This window comes from Curcuma longa, chromosome 15 (assembly GCF_044706935.1).
Source record: "Curcuma longa cultivar G26 ecotype Majalengka, Jawa Barat chromosome 15, ITB_CL_G26_1.1, whole genome shotgun sequence".
Taxonomy (NCBI): domain Eukaryota; kingdom Viridiplantae; phylum Streptophyta; class Magnoliopsida; order Zingiberales; family Zingiberaceae; genus Curcuma; species Curcuma longa.
In genome coordinates, this window is record NC_133875.1 from 9,204,694 (window position 1) to 9,227,401 (window position 22,708).

The 22,708-nt window shown below is 32.2% G+C and overlaps 1 protein-coding gene across 4 annotated transcripts in view; it reads right to left on the reverse strand.

Annotated features, from left to right (window-relative positions):
• Positions 1-21,924, reverse strand: part of LOC141846248 (uncharacterized) — a 29,156-nt gene extending 7,232 nt beyond the window's left edge. Inside the window, exons 1-15 of one of the 4 annotated variants that reach the window (XM_074734254.1) lie at positions 21,795-21,924; positions 20,752-21,431; positions 20,559-20,683; positions 20,351-20,445; positions 20,033-20,260; positions 18,301-18,391; positions 12,987-13,038; positions 11,250-11,315; positions 9,718-9,854; positions 7,439-7,509; positions 7,105-7,299; positions 6,923-6,961; positions 3,290-3,397; positions 911-1,000; positions 726-801 (exon numbers count right to left, since the gene is read on the reverse strand). In XM_074734254.1, the coding sequence (XP_074590355.1) occupies positions 726-801; positions 911-1,000; positions 3,290-3,397; positions 6,923-6,961; positions 7,105-7,299; positions 7,439-7,509; positions 9,718-9,854; positions 11,250-11,315; positions 12,987-13,038; positions 18,301-18,391; positions 20,033-20,260; positions 20,351-20,445; positions 20,559-20,683; positions 20,752-21,338 (1,960 nt within the window). In that variant the 5' untranslated portion in view covers positions 21,339-21,431; positions 21,795-21,924. Of the gene's footprint in view, positions 1-725; positions 802-910; positions 1,001-3,289; positions 3,398-6,922; positions 6,962-7,104; positions 7,300-7,438; positions 7,510-9,717; positions 9,855-11,249; positions 11,316-12,986; positions 13,039-18,300; positions 18,392-20,032; positions 20,261-20,350; positions 20,446-20,558; positions 20,684-20,751; positions 21,432-21,674; positions 21,739-21,794 lie in introns of those variants that run through there. The other 3 variants (XM_074734255.1, XM_074734257.1, XM_074734256.1) reach the window with 3 other exon arrangements.
• Between the last annotated feature and the right edge of the window lie 784 nt (positions 21,925-22,708).

Sequence of the window (22,708 nt, forward strand, 5' to 3'; positions counted from 1 at the left end):
TGGTTGGCACTGACCAAAACCAAGAATGCATTTCCAGGTACCAACATCATTTCAACTTGTATTGTCAATCCTTTCATGCCAACTAGCCAACAGTTTCATTCAGCACCTAATCCCGTATCAATCAAAATGGCACAAAATCTTAAACGTTAGATGAGGACCCAGTTGTAAATATACAAACTAGAAGGATGTACATTGAAAATGGTAAATGAGATATTATACACATAGAGGGAACTTATGTTATGCAGACTCAAGTACAAGAGTTTAACAAGAATGTGGATGCAAGTGTCTGGCAACTCAACAATGGCTGAAATCAGCTATAATAAAAGAAATTATACATGATCAGTAGTGACCTAGTATCCACAGAGTGACAGTGTTCAAATGTCAACATCTAACACAAATATAACGAGTGTAGATGCAGAGTGCAAGCATCCAAAGAGAGACTAATTAGGGAAATAACCCTATTCCACATTTAACAATTGGGAACAGCATAATATAAGGCTTTTAGTATAACTATGAATATAAACCTGCTACATCAACGATCAAGTAGATAGAGATGATAAGAAGTGCAAATTGGACTCAGACCATAATTTTAAAAACAAAAAAAAAAACATAAACAAAAATCTTATTAACACAAATGAAAGAAACATTAACCTTATTAAATATACAGAAATCAACCTTAAGGACAATAGCAAATTTTAGAATTTTGTAGAAATGTACAGTCTTACTTTGCTTTGTTAAGAGCACACCGTCAGTCTTTACATGCAAAAGATCCATGCATGACAATTCATGCTCTCCTAGCACCTATAGAATAAAAGGGTTCATCAACAATTATGAAATTACAATGACATGTAGCCTCTCATAAATGTAGGATATCATATAAAAATAAACAGAAAAAACAAGTGTATACAACCTTGTGCAGTTCAATAAGATTGCTCCTTGATATAATAATTCTTCGGTCCTCTTCAATCTGCTTGTTAAATATTCTAAGTTGTTCATCATCCTGCAAGCAAAAGAACTGAATTATATTTCTGCAGCACAAAAGGTTGAAAGTGTGTTTATACATAGCCATAATGTTATAAAGATTGTATCAATTTTAGCACCAATGTGGCATCCCATCAGGTGTCTCTGTAAATAAAAGGAAAAATGTGTGAACAACCAGCTTCCATTTCACTTTTCGATCATTTCCCAGATAAGGAAATTTGTCATAATGAGAAATCGAGACATAAGATCAATGCAGGTACCATATAAATGAGACTAACATGGATTTTTGCTATTATTTTTTTCTCATAAAATAGAATTTACTTGTATTGCACTAATTCAGATCATCCTCTATCTTAAATCAAAATTCTTACAGGCTTTCAAAACAATTAACAACAATCATATGATATGAATTGATGTCGAGCACATGGTTAGCAGAATTGGTCGATCCCAATCAGGATCGACCAAGTTGGATTGGGATCAGCTGATGTCTATCCACTTTTGAGCGAGAAATCAAACACCCACCTTGAGACTTGTAAAATTTGGTTTATTCAAGGAGAAATTGATACTGAATTCATAAGACGCAAAGACGTCATGAGTTACTAGCCTCCATCAAAATGTTTTAGCCTCCAGCCTCTTTGCCTCTATCAAATCCCTTATCTTCCTAACCTTTAACTCTATTTCTCTCAAATCCAACCGCTTTTCCTATATCTCAACTAATTAATAGCTACTAATATGAATTCAATATCAATTTCTCCATGAATAATCTAAATTTTGGGTGTTTGATTTCTCACTCAAAAGTGAATCGACATTAGCTGATCCCAATCCAAATTGGGATCGAAAAACTCTGCCAGCCATGTGCTTGACATGACTTCATATCCATAATTATATGATTGTTGTCAATTATTTTGAATGCCTGTAAAAATTTTAATATAAGATAGAGGAATTAGTTGAGATATAGGGAAAATGATTGAATTTGAAAGAAATAGAGTTCAAGGTGAGGATGATCAGGAATTCAATGGAGGTACAAAGGCCAGAAACTAAAAATGACTCAATGGAGGCAAGTAATTTGAGACATGTTTGCGTCTTCATGATTGCTGCAAGTGCAAACAGGAAATCATAACTCCTCCCCACCCACACCTAGTATTAATAAAAAATTAATAGTTAAACACACTGATAATAAAAAAATTAAATTAATATATAATAGAATGACTACTAAATTAATAATTTAAGACAATTAATTTAGGTTTAATTATTATCAATAATTTACAAAATTAAATAATATTTAATAGTTTATTGATAATTAATTAGTTTATCTAATTAATTTAATTAATAGTTTAAATAATATTATTTATTTTAAATAATTGAATTAATTCTGGTTTTAAGTTAATAAATTGAATTTATATGAATTTTAAATTAATAAACTAAATTCATACTAATTTTAAATTAATTTGTTTACAATTAAATAAATCTAAATTTTAAATATAATTTATATAACTAATATTAATAAATTAAAATCAGATATTAAAATTAATTTGATTAAACAAACTAAAATTAGTTACATTAATTAATTACATTAATTAAAATTAAATTAGAAATGATTTAGTTAATTCAAATTATGTAAATTAAGAGCAACTGCATGCATGAAGCTCCCCCGCCAATGCAAAATTCCGAGGAAGAGTCGGACCACATTGAGTTTATTGCATGCAAGAGGTTCTGCGACTCAAACTCATGTCCACAAAATCACATGGTGGCAACTTTACTGTTGAGACAAGGCTCTCCTTCAATTAAAAATTAAATTACTTAAAATATTTTATTTCATAATTGAAATTGATTAAATTAGAATTAAATTGATTAAGTTAATTAGGTTTGAAATTGATTTAACATAACTTAATTAACTAAAATTAATTTAAATGATATTTTAAAGTTAATTTAATTAAAATTGTGTGTAAATAAAGCTAGCAAAGTAATACTTTATTAATTTATAGTATTTGCATATACCCATCAATCATAAACAAATAATTTTTAGGTTTTTTATATCTTTTCTTGGTTATTTTAATGTTTCCTTAGCTTTTGAATTTTTTAGATTGATTCCAATCCCACAAATCCAATATGGCTGATATTCAAGTTTTTTGGATTTCCAATACTGCCACCCATGGTCTAACATCATTAGCTGGAACTTTACAACTCTTTTAAATATATCACTATATATCTTGGTAGCCAAACCATCTGTTACAAATGCTAGAGTATGAATCTCGTATTATTTTGTGAAATAAAAGACACAGCACAAGCACAACAAAAAGCTACAAACCTCAGGTGGATGGATATATAGAGCATTAGTAAATAGTTTGAATATTTCTTTTTCTTCCAATGACTTGCTGACTCCCAATCCCTCAGCTACTCGCTTCAATGGAAGGGGCTGAAAAGAGAATAGTCCATCGCAACTGTTAGTAATCACCAAACATAGTATTTAACAAGTGCAAGGACCATTCTTTAATTAAGTAGAGACCCAAACTAAAAGAATAGTTATAGCATAGTTGCAATCGACTCCAGGTTGATAATTGAATGAATCATGTTAAATCACAGATTTCAGAATAAAAACCATTATAGGTATCACAATACAACAAACAAATATGAACCGGAACAACCATTTGGCAAGTAGATTAGATAGATTGGTGTCAGCCAATAAGTAATTTAAATACAAAAGGCAATATAAGAAAAGGACAACTCGATAAACATATTTAAAATAGATCATACATATTTTCCTTCTTTACTTTTTTCAAATCTCCATTGTATCATTCTCATTAAATTTATTTTAACACAACTACTAATATCATTGACTCTAAACTAATGCAAACTACAACAGAGACCATTTCCTTTAGTGCAAATAGAGTATACAAAAGTACAAAACCCAGCTCAAATGCTATAATCAACACAAGTAATTAACCCTTTCACATACTTTTGTGATTTATTCATTAAATGTAATTGTCAGTTGTCACTAGTCTCCAAGAAATCATTCCAGAAACGACAAATCTCATGGAGCAGTGAGCAATGCAAGTTTAACTAGTCTCCCTCTCTCTCTTCTTAAACATTGTTTGAGAAGAGCTGATTAACACTACTCTTCCTCACTTAACCTATTAATCCATTCTATTCTTGTTAGAGATAGTGCAGTGTCCATCTGTCCTCATTTTTTGCCAATCTGGGCTCGTTCAATTTTCTGACAGGCAAATTGTCACTAACTCTAATTCCTACCTTATTAACTAAATTTCAGCATTTTGAATGACTTTTGACATTCTCTACCATTTTCCAATTGATTACTTGGTCTCAATTGATTTTTCATATTCCAATCAAATTCACTTATTCGACAACCTTGAATATCTTAAGGGGGTGAGCATCTGAAACTGAAACCACAAAAAACAATGAACAAAACTGAACAAAACAAAGAGAAAATGGTTTATCGGATTGATTTTAGTTCAAACAAATAGAAAAGATATGGAATATATATATATATATATGGGTATATTAGATATATACATATTATTTTAAAAATTGTAAACCAATGAAGTTGTGTTTATTTTCAATATATATATTCAAAATACATGGAAATTCTCTAATAAACTGATAAACACAATGTGTCAATCCTATTGCATATTAATGTGCTTACAAGGTGATTATGAATGACTCAACTGACCTACCTAGTGGCACACATGGTGCGCAAGTGTTGCTTATTGAAAGTTAATTGATGTTTTGCAGTAAATGAGAAAGTTGTGAGGGGTATGTTTTAGTGAAATGGATCCATAGTAATGAAGGAAAAACTATGGAGGGAGAGTTCAAGGCGAGCTTAAGGAGAGAGATTCCAGATATTTGAGGAAATCTGGGGCATATATGTGCAGTCGTGTTTGACTTGACCTGGTCCAAAAGATCCACGAAGGATTAAGTCAAAAAATTTTAAGGTTCTTATTTTTTTCCTTTTGTTCTAATTTTGTCATGCTCTTGTACCTCTATTGGTACTATGTTATTGTTGATTTACATTCATGTGATGAAACAACCAATGTTCTGTCTCCATTATGATTGTTATGTCGCATCATGTTTATACTTTATAATGCATTTCACATTTTATACTGAAATTACTTGACAGATAATGATAATCATGTTATAACATTATAAATCCATTGCTATAGTTAATAGGCATGAGTTACTGACTATGGTATTTTTATATACAGTTAGCAATCTTTTTAGTTGTGATCATGTATAGAGTAGTTGATATCCATGTTGTGTACATATTAACATAAATGTAGAGATGGCATTTTATCTAATACACAACTCAGATGCTTTGGTCGTTTTGGCATATCCTATTATTTGCACCCAAAATGTTCGGCAACTCATACAGTTTAAAATTCTTGATATTTTCTGACATAGTTAATTCTGACTAAGCAGGTATTAAGGCAATTAACATGTCGAGGTCGTGGGTCTCATGCTAATATCTAAAGTTGTGGAAACCCACTAGTCACATGACATTGATGGTTGGTCTCATGGATAGTGGGTATGCTCGTGTGGTTGTAGTTTAAGGGGTCCAACTGTACAAACATGGCATTGACTTCTGGGCATAAAAATTATTACTTTTATTACAATAATATATCTGTATTATATACACTCCACTTGGCTTGAGGGATATATCTCAATTGGGTTGCTGCAACTAGAAGCGGATGTCTAATTGTTCAAATGGTGATTAGTACCTTCTTCCTGAATGGATGACTTGTTTTTTCTAAGCAATTGGGGATAGGACTAAAACATAATGCTAAAGACTTAATGGCTCCCCTAGGGTTCCCTCATGGATGGCCCATGTGGATAGTTTGATGCATTATATCCTATGAACCTTTAAGCTAAATGTAACAAAAGGAAAGAAAATACATGAATCAACCTAATTGCCTCCAACCCTTGAGAACTAGGAGATCCCCCGAAGGACATCATCGACATTAAGGCACAAGCCAATCATACATCCTGTTCAATAAGTGGAATTCATAGTTGTGCACTCACTAGTGGAGCACTAATGGTGTTGCAGCATGCATGCAGGTAAATAATAAATTTTGTACAGAAATTGAAAGGGGCATATTTACCATTTAACCATGGAACCAATTCCTATCCACTTAATTTTTTTATTTCTAAACCACAAAGCTCTTGTATAATACATATATAAATCTATTATACCAAACCCTAATTCCCTGCCAAGTTTGTCAATACCTGCACCTCCCCCCTCATGTGAAACAGAACCAATGCCTCTCTCTATAAATAAAATCTTCCCTCTGCAACAAATGTTGCTCTCTTCCCTAACTCTGACCACATTCCTTAAATTCCTCTTGTATATTTTCTCCCACTCTCCTTCCCTCACATAATCTTGTCTGACACCACACCCTATCGTGCAGCATTGTCTCCATGTACAAGAAGGCCATGCAAGTGCAACACCAATGTCTCAGAACTCTAAGTAGCACTACAAGTGATTGTTGGAGATCAAAATTAACATAGTATATTACATTTATCTTAATGAAAATTATACATGGAGCCCATAATTCTTTAAACTATCTGATCCGGGATTCTCTAAAAATTCTTGTAACTCCACTTTCTCATGTTTGCAGCGCTCATAAATTATTTCTAGAGCTACTTTTGCAGTTCAGTCAGTTCAGCTAATCTTAACAGATCTTAACTGTAAAAAGTTTTGTTATGACAAGGGGTCTCATGAATTGTGTACATAGTACAAGGATCATGGTTCTGCAACAAGTGTCATCAGCCTTCAATATAGCACAAACCAACTCAAAAAGAGAGATAGGAGTAGTCCACGTCTATAATTGACCAACCTGCCTATATGAAGTTAGACGTTAACCATGTGCCTACTTGAATTAGAAAGTTCTAACTTCAAACACAATGTAAGCCAATAAAAGTTATATACCAGCTGAGCAATGCGACCAAGACCAGGAAGCAACATTGTCTGCACAAGTTACCAAGCATATCATCAGGGAGAGCATATAAAAAAAGGTTGAATGCCTAACATATTCACAATAACCAAAGACATAATCATCATAATAAATTTCAGAAGAAAATGTTCTCTTAATGCCCACAAGTTGAATATACCAGCTTTTCTTTCTCCTTAGACCCTGATTCCATTATGTTTTGACCACAGATGAAAACAACAGGGCCTGGTATTAGGTGAAGCATTTCTTCCACCTTCTTGATAAACTCTTTTCGGTTTGACTTAGGAACTGCCCTTGACAACCACTGGGAACAGTCTGAGAAGTAAACAATAATTGGTTGTAGAGATGGCAAAATCTGCAATGGTAGCATAAGTTATAAATAGAATATGATATCCAAAAATGGTGCCAGAATAGCCAAAAAAAGATATGCATGTCCTGTGCATAGACAAAATGAGGACAGTTTAACTAAAATGTTTAAACCAACAATAGCATACCTCACAAAGTGCCTCCATTGCTATGTACCAGTCTTCTGCCAGGGTATCTGTGTCTTGCACAAGATCCTGAACTGAAAAGGAACAGAGAAAGGAATGTTTTAGTTGGCCAATACTATGGTGCATTAAGTAACAATACCATTGCATAATGCAAAATGCATTGAAGAATTGGATGTGCCACAAGTTACAAGGCAATGGTTTCACTGCCCTAATATGCAACTTGTTAAACTATACATTTGCAAATTAGTTTTTCCCAGCTCTCTTATTCTCTAAGGACCTCTTGATATCTGCATAGCTCTTAGATAAGCTTTGGTGGATCACTCCAAGCCTTAATTCAAGTAGAGATTCATTGATATTAGAATATCCCAAAACATAATCTAATTCAATTATCAAGTTAATTTTCATTAGGTTCAAGTATTCAACATTAAATTATTTATTTATAATCGGATCAAACAAGGTAAAATTTTGATAGTAATTATAATCCCAATTCTAAGTGACAAAACATTTGCCTAATTGTCTTAGATAAAGATATAGCTACCAGAAAATTTGATCCCCTTCACCTTCTTGTGATTCCAAATATGAATCTCAAATTTTGATCCCCAATAAAAATTAATATCAAAATTTGAATTCACAATATGTGTTATGCCCATAACTATTATGGAGTAAAGTATAACTATGTAGGGATCAAATTGTAAATCACAACTTCTTTGGGTATGAATGTAAAATACAATTAGACTAATACATACTTAATTGAGGTATCAACACTCATAAAAATGGACCTTCCAACAAGTTCTAATTGTTCAATTATGCACTACTTCATTCAAATGTAACCACTTGGCTCAAACTATTTGAATTTAACTTTTTGCAGGATATTGGACCTTGTGAGATTGAACTATATTGGTGGGAGCGGAGCAGTGCAACTCCATCAGCTTGGTCTAACCAGTGCAAAGCCTTAGCACGTGTTGGTACAGTTACCATTATTTTAAAACATTGTACTCAATGGAAGATGACAAGATACATGTAAACACATGAGAACAGAAGTAAAACCTACAATGATTTTGAGAGAATATAAAGTGACACTCAAACTGTTGAAGGGTTATAGAGTGATTGCCCATATCTTTGAAACACACTTGATCTTATTTTGAGCATAAGGAAAACCACACTATTACAGTAGACTTTTATAAATTTGACCCCAAAAAATCACTTTATGTCAAAGACAGATATTTACTTAACAATTAATTAGGCACAAACAACCAAGTCCCAGAAATCATCATACAAATGAAGAGCTGTTCTTTAAGAGCAAGTTCAAGTTTGTGGTCAATGTTTGTAAAAATTCAAATGCAAAAGAAAACATAGTAATGCTTAATCTGTTTATAGGTAAAAGGACAAAGCATGTCAATTGGGAGAGACAAATTAATAGTTTAGTAAACAAACAGTCACAACTTGTTGGACTCATATACAAGATTTTTTTTCACTTTTGCGATGGTAATCAAGATTGTGATTCAGATGTTCGATTTTGATATCTTTGGATCCAAGCTGACCTGAACAATACAGATCACTAGTAGGATCTACATTGCTATGGTCATATGAAACTACAATTTTGATTTGTAATAGCTTCTCATTTCTACTATGATCTCAGCTCCAAAAACCTTAACTAGTATAAATTCAATTAATGATGTTAAGGATTGGCATGACTGTTATCATATGAAAAAAAATAACTTATTTGAGATTCCCTTTTAACTCCTAATTAGAAGTATCCTTACTATCATTTTCATTCATGTTATAAAAGTTGTTATTTGCTATTTACAGATGGAATGCTTAAAGAACTGTAGTTTATTTTCATATTTTAATATATAAATAATTTAATCAATACTTCGTGATATTGATATGTAATTTGAAATGTTCGTAGCAATACTTAAATTGGAAGTTGGCATATAATAATATAAATGCCAAATATAATTTTATAATATTTAATTAATTTGTAAGACCATACAATCCTACATTCTGAACCAATAGACCTCTCTGTTTCTCGGTAGAAATAAAGTTTGGCAGCCTTGGTTTCCCCAGTTATGTAAGGCTGCATTCTCAGTTAGGAGGAATATGTGAACTATGCAGTGGAATTTGAGTATTCCTATATCTAGAAATTTTTGAGTATTTTGTCCCAATAAATGAACAAAGAATCTGAAAAAAAAATGCAATAAGATGCATGTTTATACACAATGCAAGCACAATTGACAATCATCAGTAAGCAGACATTATATTGAAGTGGAGTAAAAGCATACTGTCAATCCAATATACAGATGATTTTGCATCTGGTTCCTCAAAAGTATCAGTATTTAGTTCAGCGTTGTCAAGAATAACAGCCACTTGGTCGCCATTAATCTCAAACACTTCTCCGCGCTGTCCAGTTGATAGAGATCTGCAAGATAAAGAGGTCAAAGATGAAATCATAGCGCCTAAACCAAAATCCTAATCTAGAAAAATAAATTTGAAAGAGAAAAACACAATTATCAAAAATCCTAAAATCAAGTTGCAGGATACAAGATTGTTGAATACAGATTAAAAAAAAAAGAATCAAACCTAATAGACATTTGCTACTTCAATCTTAAGATGCAACTTTTAAATAAGGAAAACAAATTTATCGTATTTTGCTGGTTGAATAACAGTCTCACTTGAAAAGAAAAGCACTACAAAAATAATTATATCGCCCCAAATTTTCAGTTAAACTACTATAATGTTATGCTCAATTCATTTGCTAATAGTAGCTGCTCCACCATCTGCAAGGACAATTGTGTGTTGATTCACCACATTGATCATATTAACATATGTCATTCTTATAAGATGAAAAAAATGCCAATGTTCATCAACTCAAACAAATTTTCTACTAAATAATTGTAGTTGGTTGTAAATAAAATTATTTTGGATAGCAAAAAAACATTGGGAATTCATTGCAGAGTATCAAGATAGCTTCTCTAATAATCACCCAGTGAATAATCAAAGGACGTGGATCATAATGTGCAAACCAAAGGAAAAAGTCCAAGTAAATATTCAAGTTTAGAAACAAAATGGGGAATCTCAAATCAAGCAACATCTTCTAAAGATGAAAGTTTAAAGGAGGTAAACAATAGTCTGTCATACTACAGATAATCAGGTCTACCTGTGACTTGAGGATAGAAAATAAAATGCAAGGGAATTGAGGAATGATAGAGTAAATAGAAGGAATGGTAGATGAGCTTCTGATGTTGTTTATTTACTTCAGAAGATAGAAAGATGAAACGAATATGTATGAAAAAATTAGTGTTTACACTTTACAGTACCTTGCATACCAGATCACTTTTTCATAACAGCTCAATACCACGATGTCATTTCATAACTACTATATATTTTTATGTTACTTCATAACAGCTCAATACTCTAAACAATGAAGTACAGAGGGGCAGAGAAATGTCTAGAAAAATTTCCCCTTCATAGTTCTTACCCTATGGGGCACAAAATGATCATATATGACTCCGAAAGTTCTCCATTTAATCATCCACTCCCATTTCAAATCCTATTTATAAATGCTGAAATTTTGATAAATTATGGAACTATTTTGCAGCATAACAAGGAATGAAAGAAGAGTTGATGATTAACTGAGGGCAATGGTAAATAGATGAAAAGGAGATATTTAGCATTTTCCCACAAGCAAACCATGGAAAACTACTAGGAGCCAGCAGTAGTTGCATTGCTGTATGAACATGACTACATGACTATTACAAGGTTCATCAAGACTTATAGTTAACCTATGCTACATAGGAAAGACTTATGCACCCACCTGCCACTAAGAAAAGTAAAGGCATTTGTTGAGCCATCAGAAGTCGGTATCTTCCCCAGTATGATCCTGTTATCAAATATATTGCTGGGATTAGAATTGTATCAAGATGTAGCTCATTGAGGTAGGATGAAGATTTAAAAGGTTGGAAGAAAACAGCACTGGTTTTGGAAATAAAGGAGGTCAAATGATCTGAGTTTGCACCAATATAAAATGCCTATTTGACTATCAGTTATATGGACCTATCTAGGATAAACTTTTCAAATGCCTAATAAACTACATAAATAAGCAATTTATCTAGCAATAGATGTGGGTCAAAATGCCATTTGAATCTATGTAACTACTTGTTGCTTAATGCATAATCTAGCATTAAGCAATACTCACAAGAAAGAGGGAATTAACCTTCTAAAAGCATTTGAAATTCCCAATCCCAATTGAAAGGAAAAAAAAATGGTCAAAGAAAGACAATCATGAAGAAGTGATTCATTTCAAACATGTATACAATTAGCTACCATGAAAAAGAACAGCATCCTCCCTAAAAAAGAAAACACTTTCTCTTTTTCTTCACATAATAATGTTATTTACATTCAATAAGGTAATTTCCTGACTCTTTAGTATTAATTCAGCACCACAAAGGGTTAAATAAGTAAACTTCACTTCCAGGGGTTTTAAATGATGTTAAAGATGTTCATGTAACATTTTCTACATCAAATTAGTAGAGAAAAGGGCAATGCGTTAATTATAGCAAAAACCAGGAGAAGAAAATGGATTAAGGCATCAAGCAACATATATTGATTAATACTCTTGGCATCCTTGACCATGTTTTAAGCAAGGAATGTCATAGTTAGACTGACATTCTTACACAAGTTTACAATGGTAAGAAAGATGAATCAATAAGCTCTCTCACATTCAGACGTCAACTATAAAAACTCTACAGAAAGGCAATGAAACAATTATCTAAACAAATTAGCAGTCAAAAGTAATTTAAGGCAAGAGTTGCAACCAAACATATGGACCAAATATCAGGGGAAATACTTAAATCTATTAAGATCAATCATTAAACTGGCAAGTTTCCCTGCTTATAGATGCATATATGAACTCCAAATATAGATTGCCGAAGTCGACATTAAGTGATACTGGTATTTGGTTAAACCTGGAGTTGTTTTCCAAATTTACAAAACCACTATAAGAACAGAATGGAAAACGAAAATAAAAAATATATATACATAATCCCTCCAACTTCTTGCTGGTGTGTTCTTTCACTCGTAATCTCAACCAGAAAATCCTAAATTATACAAACTACTATATCAGACATTTAATTTCATTGACCAACTGAAAACACTTCAGCAGTTGAGATCATCTAAAACAATGTGAGTTTTAATCAAACCCAACATAAGAACAAGAGGGCAGGCTCCAGTAGTACAAGATGAAGCATTATTTCTGCCTCTAACATCCTTTTCATCTAGGTTACCAAAATGTTTTCCAAAAGATTAATGAGCAACTAATATATAATTGGTTTCATGAGGCACAGATAAAAATGAAAGCTTGGAAATTATCAAAACTATCATGAATTGAAAAAAAAATACAATGAAATGTCAAGTTAATCAATGTCCAACAATAATTTAGTGTCAACCAAGAATAAAAGTAGTAATTTCAGATAATAATTCCATTAAGAACAGAAAAGTTACATTTAGCACATGTTTCAGAACCATGAAATAAAGCCAAAAATCTAGTAAGCACCTGTTATCAACTTCAATTTCAACCGAAGCACCAACATACTTCACACGATCTCCTGAAATAAGAAAACAACAAGATGGGTGTGCCATGCACAAGATTATAAAGATAAAAATGTATTAATCTAAAATCCCTATTTAAATGAATTGAATAAGCTAACCAATATTCTTGAAGCAATGTTACAAGCTAGCAATGCATCCTGATGCAGTAGAAAGTCTAGATACGAAGGCTAGATTTTAGCATAAGTAAGGATTTAAATCTCGTGCCATGTCATTCAGCACGGGAGGAATTTACTGTTCCATCTGCTGATTGGCACCGACACAGTATCGACACCGCGACGTCATCACAACCTCACGAGATTGCGGAGGGCATCACGACCCCTACGGCGACCTTTGTGGGGATACAAAAGGCACCACAACCCCACAAAGGCCACCACAGGGTCACGACACTCGGCAACAACAGTGATATTTTTTATTATTATTTTTCGATTTTTTATGTTTTATTTTTTTTATTTTTTTATGATTTTTTTAAATTTTTTATTTTAAAGGTTGAATTTTTATTTTTTAAACAACTATTTATTTTTTCTTATTAAATTTTCGGTTCTTAATTTATTTTCTCTTTTGTCCATTAATTTTTTTCAACTTGCATTCATTATTTTTTTCTCCATCAAAATAAATAAAGAGAAAAAAATATCTCTTAACCTCTTTAACTATAATTATGCTTTTTTCCCTTAGATAAAAAAATTTAAATATAATATATCAAAATATATAAACTAAATTATTTTATATATAAACTAGATTTAATTTTAAACTTTCAAAATATATCTAAATTAAATATAAATTCAACCTTTTTAATAGACTTTAATTAATCTAAATTGACTTTTACTCAATAAAAATCAAATATTTCATGAGATAATATTAAATTTTAAATTAACATTCAACATCTCAGATATAACTTAATAATAAACATCTATAATGATCAAATATTAAAGGGCAGTCTAATGCACGAAACTCCCGCCAATGCGGGGTCTCGGGGAAGGATTTATTGTACACAACCTTACCCTGTTTTGCAAGAGACTATTTTCGAGGCTCGAACCCATGATCTCTAGGTCACACGGCAACAACTTTCCATGTGTCAAGGCTCCCCTTCAATGATCAAATATTAATAAAGATATTTTTAATTAATATATTTTACATTTTAAAAAGTATAGAAACCGTATCGTCACAGCACAATACAGTACTTAAACCTTGAGCATAAATGCTTCCAGAAAGCAAGATCTAAAGCCTAACTTAGGTAGATATGAAGGAAATAACTAATATGGGCCTAAAGTGAACAAATGTAAAATAGATATCTATCTAGGCATATTTAGCTTAAGTTCAATAGAATAATTGTTTGCTATTTTTTTAAGCTGACAGTTGATTTTAGTACTAAATTTAGAAGACAAATAGAGGATCCTGTCGACAAGAATAAGATTGCTCCTTTGCAACCTAGAAGACCAATGTACAAGAAAACAACTTCTACTAAATGCAAGGATAATGTAGATTGATCCTCCCAGACCCCATATCAGTCAAAGAATCATACCCTTGGAAATATCCAATTAAGAAAACAAACTAAAGAGATGTGGATAGAATAGGGATTCTACCACTATAATATTGTAAACCAATTTTATTTAATGATTTCTCTTTAACTCTATCTCCTTTCTTTCTCACAATTAGCTAGATTGGCAATAATGTTGTAGGGTAATAATAATGGTGTTAGTATTGCAACTCAATTAACTATATGTTTGTGGAAAAGTTCAAACGAATTTGGAGAATTCAAGTTGATTTAACTTACTTCAACCAAGATTTACATCTTTATAACACAATAATATTGACTCTTGTGGTAATGTCTCATCCTATTTATATCAATATGAAACCGTCAAGCTACCTCCATATGCTTCACAGATAATCCTTGTTCAACTAGGAAAGCCAAAAAGTGTGTTCATGAAGAATGCAAGAAAAAATCAACCAAATCAGTAACGAGTCTCTACTGAAAAATCATCAATATGAACCCAACCTGTATGATATCAAAATAAATTCACAAGGAAAAGTCAACCAGTATAGATGCTAAAGGCATTTGTTCATTGAATCTCAATCCTCACATGCTATCTAATATTGGCTGTTTGGAAGACATGTAAACATGTAAACAAGCCATCACAACTCAACTGACAACTTATATTGGTAAAACTAGCATAGTTGTGTAGTACTACAGCAGGGAACGCAGCTGTAGGGATATGTAAAGGAAAAAAACAATCCAATGGGAGATCAAAGTCATGATGTAACTAAGTCCAAAATAGCATGAAATGCAGCGCTTAAGTTACAGGAACATGCCTCACCAGAAGCAAGTAGATTCACACAGATCACTATAGATGCTTGATATGTAGGAGATAGTAGTTTTTTTTGTTTCTGACTTTTTCAAAATTATTTAGTTTCTTCATTACTTTTTCTTTATAAGACAGATGGTATTTCCATTGTGTACGTGTATATATATTATAATTCTATTTCTGTAATGATTATGAAAATAAAATCATTTTCCAAAAACTAGTTTCATGGTATCAGTCTTGCGCCTCTTCTCCTATTAAAATTTTTCCTTTCTCCACTTGAACGTGCGTGATGATGAGTTCAATGATGCATATTTTGAGCTCATGCAACAATGTGTATTCTTCTGTCATGGTATCAGAGTACTATATAGAGAGTCTCATCCTTTCTCATATCAAAAATATCAAGTACTCAAAGGTTCATACCGTTTATTGATAACCACACTAGGGTCTACAAGGTCTACCTTGTAAAAATCAAAATGTCTGCCCTTGAGAGTAATAAGTTTTCATTCTCCAATATCACTTCTTTTACGAGCATATCAAAATTTTGGTTTATCTCATCCATTCCCTTTAGGATCTTATGCAATGCTTTTGTACAAATGGAACCCTTGTACTCTAAACACCCATTCACCCTCCCAAAGAAGGCCATGCCTATTCCCTCCTGTATTCTAGACATCACTCATCCTCTCCTAGCGTCAACTCATCACTGCATGTTTCACATGATGCACCTAGCTTCGTGGAGAGATTCTTGACAACCCCTATCCTACCCCACTTTTTCCCTTCTTGTGTATCTAATTAGATATTCACCTCACTCTATGTTTATGCTACTAGCATTTCAGCAAGAACTGCTACATCTCTATGAGAACTTGGTGTAGTATTTCTCACACCCTTGGTTGGATAAGAACCATTATAATACTTATTATCTTTAGCTTTGGACAGAATATAGGATATCAAAAGAAATTATTAATGTAATTAACATATCTAGGGTTTGATGAAAACACCAAACATAAATTTTGGAAATGCCTAGATGAGGTAGTGCAAAAACGAGATTGTTTTAATAGGGAGAGATCTAATGGGTATGTAGGGGTAAAAAATATGGAATATAATAGGGGCCATGGGGACTATGATTTTAGAACAAGAAATGAAAAAAGAAAAGTCATATTAGATTTCGTAATAGCATATAAACTTATAATAACTAATATGTTTTTTCAAGAAGAGTAAATAATATCTAGTTACATTCAAAATGAGAAAAATAAATCACAAATTAACTTTCTTATGATAAAAAATTATAAAAATTATAAAGTCATCCCTAAAGAAAATTTAACCACCCAACATAAATTAATAGTATTAGATGTGCACCTCAAGCGTAGTATTAATAGAAGAAAAACATATATGACTCCTACGATCAAGTGGAGGAAGTTAAAGGATTAGAAACAAAGTATCTCTAAATAAAGGGCAGAAGCACAAGTATTAGGAGAAATACATGGAGATTTGAATACAACATAGGATAAAATGGCATCAAATTTAAAAATGATGATAATGAACCTACTAGGTCAGTCAAGAGGGCGGACACAACTAAATAAATAATGTTGATAGTGGAATGAAAAAGTAAAAGAGAAAGTGAAAAAACAAACAAACTATATATTATGTATTATTGCACACTTGTAAAAATGAAGAAATATATATATATATATATATATATATACAGTAACCAAGAAAGATACAAAAAAACAATTAGTGAAGACAAGAATGAACCTTTCGAACACTTGTACGGATACCTTGATACAAAAGAAGAGAAAAAGAACATCTATAGAATAGCTAAAGTGACAAATGAATTAAAGATGAACCTAATAGTGTACTTGTAAAGGATGAGGAAATAAAAAGGCAATGGAAAAGTATTTTCATCAACTTTTTAATGAAGATTTAAGACCAACTTAGCTTAGGAAATTTAAGTAAATCAAAGGAATATAGAAATTTAAATTTTTATCGGAAAATTCAGTGTTAAATGGCATTCAAAATAGAAAAGCAGTTGAGCCGAATAATATTCCAATAGAAATATGGAAGTGCTTAAGAAAGCATGGTATTGAATAGCTTACAAGGGTATTCAACCTGATATTAAAAACGCAAAAAAGTATCTAATCAATGAAAGGTAACTACTATAGTCCCTTGTATTAAAACAAATGAGACATACAAAATTGTGCAAACTATGGGGGGCATTAAACTAATGAGTTATACCATAAAACTTTGAAAAAGAGTGATAGAATGTTGATTGAGGATAACAAGGTTACTGAAAATCAATTTTGATTTATGTCTAAAAGGTCGATGATAAATACTTGTACAACAACAACGATCAAACCTTATCCCACTAGATAAGGTCAACTCGATGATAGATGCTTGTATTGCAACAAAATTAATGCAAGCATAGGAATAAAAATTAAGTAAAATAGGGCATTGCCCAATTCATCTATCTTATTGAAATTGCACCAAATGATGTTTCATTTCATTTGTACTGTTATTCAAATATTTTTAGAGAGATGTAGCTTCTACCTTGTACTACCTTATTATACGTATTCATATATGTACCTACTATCAATGTGTGTAATTTAGTGGTTTCACATATCTTCATCCACAATAGTCTACTTTTCCTTTATCATTGAGGATTTTTTAATGTTTGTATTTTGTTCATGCTTTGGGACTCGGACATGACATACCTTAGCCATGGATCCATTTATTGAATCTTCCTTAAATTGAAGAGTATATCAAGACATACATAATTAGACAACTTTTGCAAAGGAAAATAATCCACTATAAAACAAATATATACCAGGTTAGAACCTCAGAACTCAAAAGACACAAAGAATGAACACCACGGTAAAGAAAATCATTAAAGATGCAAGCTAGAGATCTAAGAAAACTTCAAAAAACATGAAGTAATAAACATAACCAAAGAAATAAGATTATTGCCTTTCTTAAGTGGCCTTTTTGATTGCTCAGGTGGTGTAGCAGCATCTGAATCTTTTGATGTAGAGGCATTCTCAACTTCTACAGCAACTCTCTACAGTTAATAAAAAAACAAAGATGTAAAATCAAAAATTTGATGATACCACCTAGAACAATGGATCCCAAGATCAATCAAAGACAGATAATTAGCAAACTAGACACTCAAGCCGCCTATATATTCTAAACTTTGAAAATACAAGCTAATAAATATGTTTAACAAATATTTGATTCTTAACAAAATCTAAAGATGAGTTGGTGCATACAGGGAATGAGGGTAAGACACTCTAAACATATGTCGATTCCACTCTAGTATGCCACTAATAAATTCAAAGTTCCATTAGAAATAAACAAACCTAGAAACCTCAAGCATCATTGCCTAACCAATATTGATGAGTTGCATCCATGATGCACAGTTCTGTATGGCATATCAGAACTCAATGAGCAAATAGAAAGATACCCAGAAAAATATAGCTTCAAATAACAATCAATTGGTCCAAGTGAATCAAGCTTCGCAATCTAGTTCTTGTTTCAAATACAAATCATTTTGTGTATCGTATGCTCCTTTTCTAGACAATAATTTAAACAGAAAATCTATCCAAGTTAAAAGCTCAAAATATTTCAAAGCAGGAACTATTTTACATGGATCATTAATCACTTTGGAATGTTTAAAGTAAAAAAGAACATTCAATCCTAGTCTTCAAATGTGGTACAGTAAGTCATTAGAAGTAGATAATTTAAGTTTTGTGAGACAAATGAATCACGAAAGGCATTTATAGACTCCAAACATAAACAAGATTGTTTAGTGATACGCAAACATGCAAACATATTTGTCCAATTATATATACGGGCATGAGGATGCGAAAATGATTCCTACAGATTGCAAACAAAAAGTTTGATATTTTCATATATGCAGTTGTGTTCCCAACCATTTTACTTAATCCACTAGGTTTAATGAATCATAAAGGTGTGGTCAAAAGCCATTAACTTACTAATTCCAGCTTAGCAAGAAAAAGAATGTCTAGAAATCAATAGAAAAATATCATTGTTGAAAATCGATAGATGCAGAATACAACCATAACAGGTTAGTCCAATAAGTTCACAGGTGAATGCTTCTATTTAAACAGGAGGAATGCATATATGGACATGAGGGTACAAGAATGATTCCTTAAGGATTGCCAACCAAAAGTTTAATATTAAGTGTCTCATATAGGTAGCAGTAAACACCCTTAGCAAGAAAAAGAATAAAGGAAGAAGAGAAAAAAGATGTCTCAAAGTCAATAAACAACATCACTGTTGAAAATCAATAGATGCAGAGTAGAGATAAAACCATAACAGGTTAGTCCACCAAGTAGGCAAGAGAATGTTTTTATTTATATACAAGGAATATAGTTTTTTTCATGTGTTGCTTCTGATTTAATTAGACAATAGAGATATTTTATTAAAGCATCAATTAATTCGTTGTCAAAGAATACTGCAGTCTACCCACTATTCCTCAAGTGTTTTATACAACCATAGCAACCTTCCTCTACTTCTGGGAAGGTTTTGTTCTGCAATTAAATAGTCTAGTATAAAATGGATGCCACAAAATATTAGCATCCAAACATTAAATGGAGAAAGGAAAAAAAAACAAACTTTTGTGTTTCAGAGCAACAGCAATCCTGCACAGTGACATGCAATCTTTTTCTGGCTTACTTACCTTTGCAAATTCCTCAAGACTGCATGGTTCAAGCTTCTTGAGTGCCTCAACAGAAGCTTGCACATCATCGCTATCACTTTCCCCTGACTTATTTTCATTATTACTAGTCCATTCTTCATTGCTTTCAGCATTTTCATCTTCAGCATCAGACTCAGATGTACATTCTTCTCCTGATTCCACATGACTATCGTCTATTTCACTTTCAGAAGCATTTTCTTGACCAAAGTCCTGTGTGAAAAACAAGAGTTGTCAGATCTCTCATCAATCATCAAACCTAGATCCAATGGTATGTATACATATAATACATGCTGCTCTTACATATGGAGTGAGAACATTGCTGTCAAGCACTAGCAGTGGGACCTGTAAATCCCGAGCCAGAGCTCTTACCATTCTTTCTCTCAAAAGCTCAGTTCCTGGAAACATTAACCAGAATTCACACATTTTGAATTCACAATTTGGTGTGGGAAGGAGAAAAGAGCAAAATTGTACATAGATAAACATGGATTGTAATTTTTCTAAAAAAAACCTGGTAAACCCTGTAGCAGTATCCTCCCAGTCGACGAGATCAGCCGAGCACCATAAGATGATGCAAAGTTTTTGTGTCTCAAATGAGAAGCAGCGCATTCAGTCAACAAATTCTTTGTGTGCTCCCTGGTAGGATAAAATAAAATATGCATGGATCAAATGATATCACCTAAAAAGATCTCAAAAGGCCTTACCGAATATGGTATGGAAACTTATCCCATGACACCCTGATCTTTTCCCATGGAACAACCCTCCGCATGAATTCCTTCTTGAATCGCTGTCGCTTGGTTAGCAAAGGGGATCCTTTTATTTGACTATCAATTGACAACTTCTCACAGCTAAGCCAATCGAGCTGGTCTTGTTCCCCAAGCCAAGCATGTTCATTACAGTGATTTGAATCAGAAATAGCCTCCTCTTTGCTCACTTTTTCCTTGTCAAAACCAGTGGCACTTTTAACTGGCACATGTTTACCGCCGCTGGCATTATTCCCATCACTTTCAGAACTGTAAAATCTACAGCATGTATATGCCATGCTAGGACTAGACCTATTGATTATTCCCACATCTCTTCTCTGTGAGGAAAGTGAAGTTGTGTAAGGAAGTGAAGCTGAGCTAAACCTTCTAACAAGAGAATCTCTCAGTAGTGGCGGGTAGTTATACATATTACATCTGTCATAACAGCTATGGGAGGGATCCCTTCTTATTAACCTGGACGAGTACCAATATTCTTGTCCTAAACAACTCCGTTTGAGTATCCTATATTTTAATCTCGCTGAAAACATCGTGATGTTATTCTATGGGTACAAAACGAAGTGCAACCACAAACTCTATTGCAGATCAATATTAACTAGAGGCTCTGGGGATGAAACCTGAACCTGGAAATCCAAAAATAAATAAACAATTACACAAAGAAGAACGCTTTTGGTAAATAAAATAGAAATTTTTGCTAAAAAACAATAATTTCTTTCTTTTACACGAGACAAACAACATAAAACTGTGACCAAAAAGAAGCAGATGATGCACGTAACGCATGTATAAATACGCCCAGGAAGGATCGCGAAAAGCAAGGAAATCGGCAGTAATAAAGAAAAAACAAAACAAAACGCATACACATACACACAAATCTCTTGAGAAATTCATAAAACGTCGGATCAAATTTTCCAAAGGATCACAAAAACCAAACTTTGATAATCTTCGGACAAACCATCAGTTGCAACTAGCATGATACAGCAAATTACCTCAAAGTAGTAGCTGAACAGAGGGCAGAGAGCGAGAGGGGAGACGGCGGCCCGAGGAGAAAAATTAGGTCAGGCCGGGAAACGGTGGAAGGAGGGTTAGGTTAGGTCTGAGGTGGAGCCGAGCCGCGCTCCTGCTTAGCCGCTGCATCATCAAACGAATCGTGCGGTACTATATCATCGTTCTCAAATTTCCGAAAAGTTCTATAAAAAAATATTATTAAATTTGAAGGAAAAATTCAACTTTTATAGCGCTCTTTTTTTTTATTTTTTGTAATGCTCCATTTTAAAAATACGTCTTATTAGTAAAAAAGATTATTTTATCTTATTTTTTATTTAGAGTAATTTTATTAAAATTATTTGTATGCAGAATTTTGATCAAATAATTTTGATTAAATTCAAGTAATTTTTATCAAAGATAAAACAAATATTTTAATATAATATTTTATATGTAATAATTTTAATGTAAAATAATTAAAAGTTGCTTTTTTTCCAAACATCAAGAAGTTGAAGTTTTAGCTACACGATGCAAATGATGAATCATACGAATAAAAATATTTTGAATATTTTATATTTTTTAGATAATTATCTTTAAAATTAATCGATTCCAAGAATTAAATATTAAATTATAAAAAAATTAAAATTTTCTTCTTTTATTTATCAGAGTATTTCTGTTATACATCCTTTCCAAAATTACTTTTGCAAATACTCAACCAACATCATTTTATTTCTTTTGCTCTCCAATTTATATTAATTTGTTTCTTCATATATTTGTGTTTTCGATTTCTGTCATTTATATAGAAGTAGTTTTATACTAATTTAAATTTAGAGAAATACTAAAATAAATAGAAGTTTTATTAACACTATTATTGTTGTTTTTAAAATTATTTTTTACATATAATAATTTTGATTTTAAA